This window comes from Macrobrachium nipponense, chromosome 32 (assembly GCF_015104395.2).
Source record: "Macrobrachium nipponense isolate FS-2020 chromosome 32, ASM1510439v2, whole genome shotgun sequence".
NCBI classification, from domain to species: domain Eukaryota; kingdom Metazoa; phylum Arthropoda; class Malacostraca; order Decapoda; family Palaemonidae; genus Macrobrachium; species Macrobrachium nipponense.
This window is the reverse complement of record NC_061094.1, coordinates 51,014,753-51,022,779: the sequence shown is the minus strand read 5'-3', so window position 1 is coordinate 51,022,779 and position 8,027 is coordinate 51,014,753. Positions and strand designations below refer to the sequence as shown.

The 8,027-nt window shown below is 43.1% G+C and overlaps 1 protein-coding gene across 1 annotated transcript; it reads left to right on the top strand.

The window, feature by feature from the left end:
- Nucleotides 1-4,927: 4,927 nt before the first annotated feature.
- On the top strand, nt 4,928-7,696 carry LOC135207427 (uncharacterized). The gene is made up of 2 exons (XM_064239152.1): nt 4,928-7,283; nt 7,365-7,696. Exons 1-2 carry the CDS (start codon nt 4,928-4,930, stop codon nt 7,694-7,696), a joined length of 2,688 nt encoding a protein of 895 aa, XP_064095222.1.
- The last annotated feature ends 331 nt before the right edge of the window (nt 7,697-8,027 follow it).

Here is an 8,027-nt window from a genome sequence, read left to right as displayed (position 1 = left end):
ATAAACGACAACGACATAAATGGAACCTCTGGCAACAGAGGAGCTTCGTCCGGCAACCAGGTATTCAACCCAATTGAAGGGGAAGACGGTCAGGTACTTGGAGGTCGTCATCCAACAACTGATCACCACAACGACAGTAATCAACAGCCTGAGATTGGAGCTACAGAGGCAAAAAGGAGGAAATGGACAAGAGAAGAAAATAAGGAAATATGGAGATGCTACATCAGAAGCAACCCGATGGAGAGAGGATATAGAAGATTGGTCAACATCTAGAATGAGAGGAATAACACCCCCCAAACAGAGCAGAGGCTGGCAGACCAAGTAAGGAACATAAAGAAAAAGAACTGGCTCTCCCCAACAGAAAGAGAAGAACTGGAAAGGAAAATGTCACATGACAACGAATTACACGAAGACGAACTGAGAGACGATGCCACAGAAGACGACACACGAAGAAACACCGACAAATTAACAGAGAGGACGGAATGGGTAGAAAAGATTAGACAATGGATGGAGCCAGATACAGAGAGAACAAAGATCCCCTCCATGAAAGCCTACAACACCAAGAAATTAAGGAAGAAAACAAGTGAGGTCAATGAAATAATGGGTATAATACACCACCAGTATCACAGAAACAAATAACTTGACATATGCAGGAGCAAGATTAGTAGCAGAACTGATGGGGATTCGAACACCAACACCACCAGCACAACCAACCCAACAGAAACCAAAACAGCAACCTCCTTGGAAAAGGCGCCTGGGAAAGCAAATCTTGGTGATGAGATCTGACTTGAGTAAACTGAAAGAGATGGCAGAAAAAAGGTTAAGAAGCAAGAAAACAAGGGAGGAACTCAACGAGAAATACAAAGTACAAGAGAGGGGACTAAACAACACAATAGAAGATGTAAAACAAAGGCTTAAGGCCAAAGCACATAAGATCCAACGGTACATGAACAGGAATAAGGGATACCAACAGAACAAACTATTTGGAACCAACCAGAAAAGACTATACAGCCAACTAAGAGGGGAAGACAACCACCCAGAAATTCCTGAAGCCGAACCAAGTAAGAGACTCTGGGAAAACATATGGAGCAATCCGGTATCACACAACAAACATGCAACATGGCTCCAGGAAGTCAAGGAAGAAGGAACAGGGGGAATAAAACAAAGATTCACAGAGATCACGACAGACACAGTCAGACACCAACTAAAGAAAATGCCAAACTGGAAGGCCCCAGGTCCCGATGAAGTCCATGGATACTGGCTCAAAAACTTCAAGGCCCTACACCCACGAATAGCAGAACAACTCCAGCATTGTATCTCAAATCACCAAGCACCCAAATGGATGAGCACAGGAAGAACACCCACGAATAGCAGAACAACTCCAGCATTGTATCTCAAATCACCAAGCACCCAAATGGATGACCACAGGAAGAACATCCTTAGTACAAAAAGACAAGAGTAAGGGAAATATAACTAGTAACTACAGGCCTATCACCTGCCTACCAATAATGTGGAAGTTACTAACAGGTATCATCAGTGAAAGGCTATACAACTGCCTAGAGGAGACAAACACCATCCCCCACCAACAGAAAGGCTTCAGAAGGAAGTGTAGGGGCACAAAAGACCAGCTCCTGATAGACAAAATGGTAATGAAGAACAGTAGGAGAAGGAAAACCAACCTAAGCATGGCATGGATAGACTATAAGAAAGCCTGTAAACAGACACAAATCGCATCCTCTATTTCCATATTGAACTAGCCAATTATAAAATTAGGGGTCGTTTAGTTGCCAAACTAGGTACTGGACGAATTCTTTAACAAGAGAAAATCTGCCCAAAGAATCGTTGTTTTACACTTGATCTTGAGGCCTGGAGCTGGGCGGTTCTCTTTCGAGATCGCATTAATAATTTAGAATAAGACTGCGCCCTCCAACTAAATAGCTTGGAGTAAGTAACTGTATTGATTGATCAATTCCATTTGTAATTTACTGGTCGATTCAAATTCAAAATTGTTACTTCTGTTTTGATTGGTTTTGTTGTAATATACTTATTATTGTTTTTTGTAAGTTGTAATGTAAGTGTAATTTAATTTTAATTTAGGTCTGTTGACATTTTCTCTGTAAAGTAGAATAAAAATATTATTGTAATTATTTCATTTGCAGAATGAAATGTCTGTAACGACTTCAACGTCGTGACGTTACATGCCTCGTTCGTATGGTTGGTTGAGGTGTCAATGGTCTTATTCTGATTGGGCAGGCGCAAGCCCCCGCAGTTGCGCTACATTTCATTTCCAAGTGCTCTGCGGAATCGAGGAAACTTTAAAGTAAGTTCGCTCCAATTTGTGCCTTGTGGTATGTAAATTGTCCTCAAGGTCAACTCATAAATTACTTCATTGTCAACAAACAAAAGTGTCAACGAGTTTAGTTCGCGAAAGCTGAATGTTAGAATGCCTAACTAGTTGGTTCCGTCAATGACTCGTCGTCTAGAAAAGTGGCTATTATCAGTTATCGACCCAACGTTGGTGTTTTGAAGCAATACCTCTTGTGTTCCATTTCTCATAACTGGGTCGCTGAATTCATCGTTCGAGTGTTGTACTACTGTTTACTGTTCAATCTCGTAAACATGCCTCCCAGGAAAGTGAAATCTTTGACTCAGAAGAAATTTGGCATTGCCATGAGACCTGGACTATTGAAAGTTTGGACACCGAGGCCATCTTAGCAGATGCAGAGAACGCCACTGTTGATGATCTAAGCTTATCATTGAACTCTCTTCGTGAATCATATAGTGATTTGAAAAGAGTCTCCGCAGGCAATCTGACTTGTGACAAAACTTTGAAAACATTGCGTGATGCGGGTGTTACCTTCCACAAGCTGAGGACGCAGATAAATGAACGAATGGAAAAGCTATCGGTAAAAGAGGACATTCCTAAGCATGCTAATGAGGTCAGCAAATCTAATTCGTCTTTCGTCCAATTGAAGAAACTTTCTTGTCCGACGTGGGATGGTGAAGTTCGATCGTATAAAAGATTCAAGAAAAATTTCGAGCTATTAGTTCAGGGCCAGATGTCTGGGGAGATGGCACTTTTAAGACTGAGAGAAGCATTGCGAGAAAACTCGAGAGAAGGCCTCATTGTTCAGTCGAAATCGAGCTTGGATGAAGCATGGTCAGCATTAGATTGCATTTACGGAAGGGGAAACACCATCCGTGATGCAGTCCTCAAGGACGTCCATGACATTAGGCCTGTCAGAAGCGAGTCTGATGCAGATGGTCTTCGTCGATTGGTAACAGAACTTACTGTCGCTAAAGAGGACCTGAGATCGGTAAACCGAACGTCTGCGTTAGGTGAGTCGGCATTTTCCATCGTAATGGAAAAAATTCCAGTAGAACTGCGCAGGAGAATCGACAGAAAAATTCTGGCAGACGACCTTGATGCCAAAGCCTCCTTTGATCTACTCTTAGGAATGGCCGACACAGCAGCCTCAATCGAAGAAACAGCTAAATTACGAGCAGAAGCTCATTCTAGTTACATTTTCAGAGAAGAGCCGACGATGGTCGTTAAGAATTATCAGGTTAGCAGTAAGGACAGAAACATTGGTAACAGCAGTTTGAAAGGTGTCAAGCCTGGCAAGAATGGAACGCCCAAAAAGGGTAACGGTTGGAAGGAATCGAAAACCAGGAAGCCAAAAAATTCCCCATCTTCCGTTCAATCGTGTGTTTTTCATTCTATGGCTGATCACCAAACTTCTGAATGCAGAGTGTTCCTAAGTCTTTCGTCCATAAAAAAGAAAGAAACCTTGAAAGAACATAACCGGTGTGAAAAGTGCTTTGGTTCTCACCCCTCAAATCAGTGCAGAAATAAGCACGTTTGTCGGGAGGTTAATTGCAAGATGCCAGACAACCATCATACTCTATTGCATGTTGCTTGCCTAGCTGCTTCAAGCATGGTTTATGGTCCTGTTGATTGCGAGAAACTCCGTCATCATCTAGGCCAGAACACAATGAGACCTAGTCATACAGCCTTCATGAAAAGGAAAGGGAATCTTTTTGAGGTTTCAGTTCTTTATGATTTGGTAGCCACTGTCTCACAGATTCTGAACTCAGTGGCAAGGGAAGCTTGTATCAAACCAGTATCCAGAATCAAGAACTTAATGATGAGGACTGCTGGGGAGAGCCAGCCACAAGATTGGGGACCGGCTGATCTGTACAGCATCCCACTCTACGATGCAGAAGGTAACTTCGTGACTGCAGTTGATTGCATTGGTGTCGATTACATCGGTGAACTTGATGGAGGCGGTTATCATGCAGCTGCTGACATGTTCAAAGATGATGTCGATCCATCAGAACTTTTAGAGCCTGTTCACGGTGACATCGAGTTGCTCATCGGAGACAATCATGCCAGCATATTTCCGCGAACGGTGAAGACAAGAGAAAACCTTGTTTAAGCTGAGACTAACTTCGGGTTCATTCTACATGGTTCTCACGAGACATTTTTTGCTGCCAATTCTCATGAACCAAGTGTGATGCTGTCGGAGCTCCTCAACAGAAAGATTTCTGCTGTTCTTCTGCAGTCAGTTGCAGTAAGTCATGCTGAACGGCTGAAAGGGGAAGTTTCCACAGATAAAGCCCGGAGCAATGGCTCCGTGCAGCAGGTTGCAGAAAATGGCGGACAGTCTTTTCTTTCAATAAAGACCTGTGCTGAGACTGTGTTTGATCGTATGTGTGAAGTAGAGGATGGTCGGTTTGTCATCGGTGCGACGCGGTCGGCATAGACTCAGAAGAGGAGCAAAGAGTACAGACATACAAGAGTTGTCTCACCTACGAGCCTGAACAGAAGATATTCATTTTCAAATTACCATGGAAGGAAAGCTTCCGTACCTTGTCGGACAATCGACCTATTGCCCTCAAACTCCTAAATTCGTTAACACGTACCATGTCCAGAAACGAAGCTTTAAAGAACTGGTATGTAGAAGAATTTGAAAAGTTGATCAATGACGGCTATATGACAGAGGTTACAGCTGAGGAGGATGTGCAGTGGAAATCGAATGGTGGCAAAGTCTACTACATCTGTCATTTCGCACACTTTAATGAGCATAGTTCCTCAACCCCACTCAGAATCATATTTGATGCAAGTGTTCCATTTAAAGGCAAGGCTATAAACTTCTTGTGGGAACCACCACCAAATTTGATTCCACCAATTCCAACCCTGCTGTTGAGGTTCCAGGAAAGAAAAATACCGGTTGCAATGGACATAAGTAAAGCATACTTCACTGTTCGCCTTGAGACAGAAGAATCTCATCTGCACCGCCTTTTGTGGAATCAACTGGATAAGGAAAAAGAAGTAAAGACGCTGCGATTACTTCGAAACTCCTGGGGAACTACTCCGGCAGGTGGTATATGCAGTGTAGCAATGCTCATCATAGCTGAGAAATTCAAGGACAAGTACCCACAGGTATACGAATTCGTAAAATCGAACTTGTATGTTGATGATGGTACTACAAGTGTTGATGATGTTTCCACGGCATTACAACTTGCTAAGGAACTCAACATTGTCCTCAGTGAGGCATCCTTCATCATAAAGCATTTCATGATCGGTGGAAGTGAAAGTGATATTGATGCCGACATAAAGAAGTGCCCGGATGTACCTGACAATGTGCGACAGACACCAGAGCAGGAAAGGATCCTGGGTATAATATATCATTCTACCAACAATGAAATTTCCATTTCAGGTAGGATTAACTTCTCAAAGAAAAGGAGAGGCATTAGATCAGAGGAAGATATCAGTTTAGAAGACTTTGATGATTCCTTCCCTGACACTTTCAGTCGAAGAAATTATCTACAGATCATAGCAACCATCTATGATCCGACGGGACTTGCAACTCCGGTTATCATCTGCCTGAAGCACGAACTAGGTCAAATATTCCGCCTCAAACAGGAATGGGATGATCCGATCCTAGATGGTAACGATGACCTACCTACAACCCGCAGTCGGTGTAAAGAAGTGATTCGTTCGATCTACGGTCTAAAAGAAGTTAGGTTTGTTCGCTGTCTTACACCGGAAACTGCAGTTGGCAAACCCACTCTAGTAATTTTTTGTGATAGTTCTCAGACTGCCTATGGATGTATCGCGTACTACAACTGGAAGCTGGAAAATGGCGAGCGAGCATCTGTTCTTGCCATGTCAAAGGCAAAACCTTGGCCACAAATTCCGACGTTAACGATCCCCCGTGGTGAGTTACTTGGATGTCTGCTGGGTGCCAGAATGCAACAGACTATTGTAAAAAAATCCAGCTTCATTTTTGAAAGCGTAATGCTGCTAACTGACAGCACCATAGTTCTGGGACAACTGCGTCATGAGCCCCACAAGTACAACATGTGGACAGCCAGCCGTATCAGTGAAATACAAACTCTGACTGGTATTCGCAATTGGTACCATGTGGACTCTGGAAACAACGTTGCCGATGATGCGTCATGCGGTCTTAACCCATCTGAAATGGGAAAGGATTACAGATGGCAAAAAGGTCCAGACTTCATGAAGAAGGACATCAGCGAATGGCCAATCAAACATGCAAATGAAGTTCATGCGAAAAAAGAAGATCTGGACATAAGAATAAAAGATCCACGGATGACCATTGGAAGATGCAAGTCACTATGTGTCCAGATTGATGGTGGAACAAATGAAGATTATTCAGTTATTCTTGATATCCTAAAAACATTTAACATAACGGTCGAAAAAAATGACAGCCTGATGAAGATTAAACGTCTCATCTCTAGAATCATAAGATTTATGGAAAATGATTCACAATTTTTCAGAGATCGACTGAAGAGAACAGTGAAGACTACTCCAGTTGCCATCAGTAGTATGACAAAAGCAGAACGTTCGAGATGGTTTGCTGAAAATGATACATTTGTGCCTACCAAGCGTGAGTTAGTAATATCAAAATTGTTTCTTATTCAACAGGCTCAGCAGTCGCTACCGTTAGATGTGGAACATAAGCTAAAGTCACTGAACCCAATACTGGATGCCGACGGTGTGTGGAGAGCACTAGGTCGTACTGGTGCCGCTCTATCAAACCCGCCTGCGATTATACCATACTCTGAACCCTTTGCAGAGATCTTGGTGCGTAAATGTCACCAACCGCAGCACTCTGGTGCGGATACTACTCTTGCCCTAGTACGTGAGCAGTTCTGGATCCTCAACGGTAAACGGTTCGTCAGCAAAGTTGTGTCGCAGTGCCCATATTGTCGCTTTCTACGGAAGAAGATCACCCAAGTAGAGATCGCTCCTCGTAAGGTGGAACAACTTGTGCGATCGCCAGTATTCTAGCATGTGGTCATTGACATAGCTGGTCCGTTCAATACCATCGCAGATTGCCGCGAGACGAGAAATTACCGGGTAAATTCTGGTAAAGCCTGGATTCTGGTCATCGTGTATCGTGCATCTGGTGCGGCCCACATAGAGGTCCTTGAAGGTTATGATACCAACTGCTTCCTTGCAGGTTTCGATGCTTTCACTAGAATCCGCGGAAAACCCACGTCTGTGACTGCAGATCTTGGTTCGCAAATCCGTGGTGCTGCAAAGTCATGGAGAGCCTTTGGAACCATACCAAGATGGCAAAGATTCAGACAAATCCCGAAACAACAACCTGGCACTTCGTACCATCTGGAGCTCATTCGTCAGTTGGACAAGCTGAGAGGATGATCAGAACTGTGAAGAACACTTTAGAAGCTGTCACTGCTTCGAGAAAACCTGATTTTACTAAATTGCGTTTGCAGAGACTAATGTACAGTGTTGCTGATATGATAAATGATAGGCCTTTAGGTGTTCATAGAAATAATGTTGCCAAATTAGACGCTGTGAGATTACTACGTCCAAATGACCTTATTTTGGGTAGATCAAGCGGTGATATCAGTGAACTTTTAGATTTCGAGTTGGCTAAAACACCTGAGCAAATAGAGTACACAAAAATACTCGCACTGAATGAACTTTTTTTGAAAAAAAAACGTAAAGCATGGGGGGTGGAAATATGGTA

Bases quoted from the DNA above. Each gene is read 5' to 3' on its own strand.
- LOC135207427 (XM_064239152.1), top strand. From the start codon at position 4,928: ATGTCCAGAAACGAAGCTTTAAAGAACTGGTATGTAGAAGAATTTGAA. The intron at 7,284-7,364 runs GTAAGGTGGAAC...ATACCATCGCAG, and splicing joins CCAAGTAGAGATCGCTCCTC to ATTGCCGCGAGACGAGAAAT.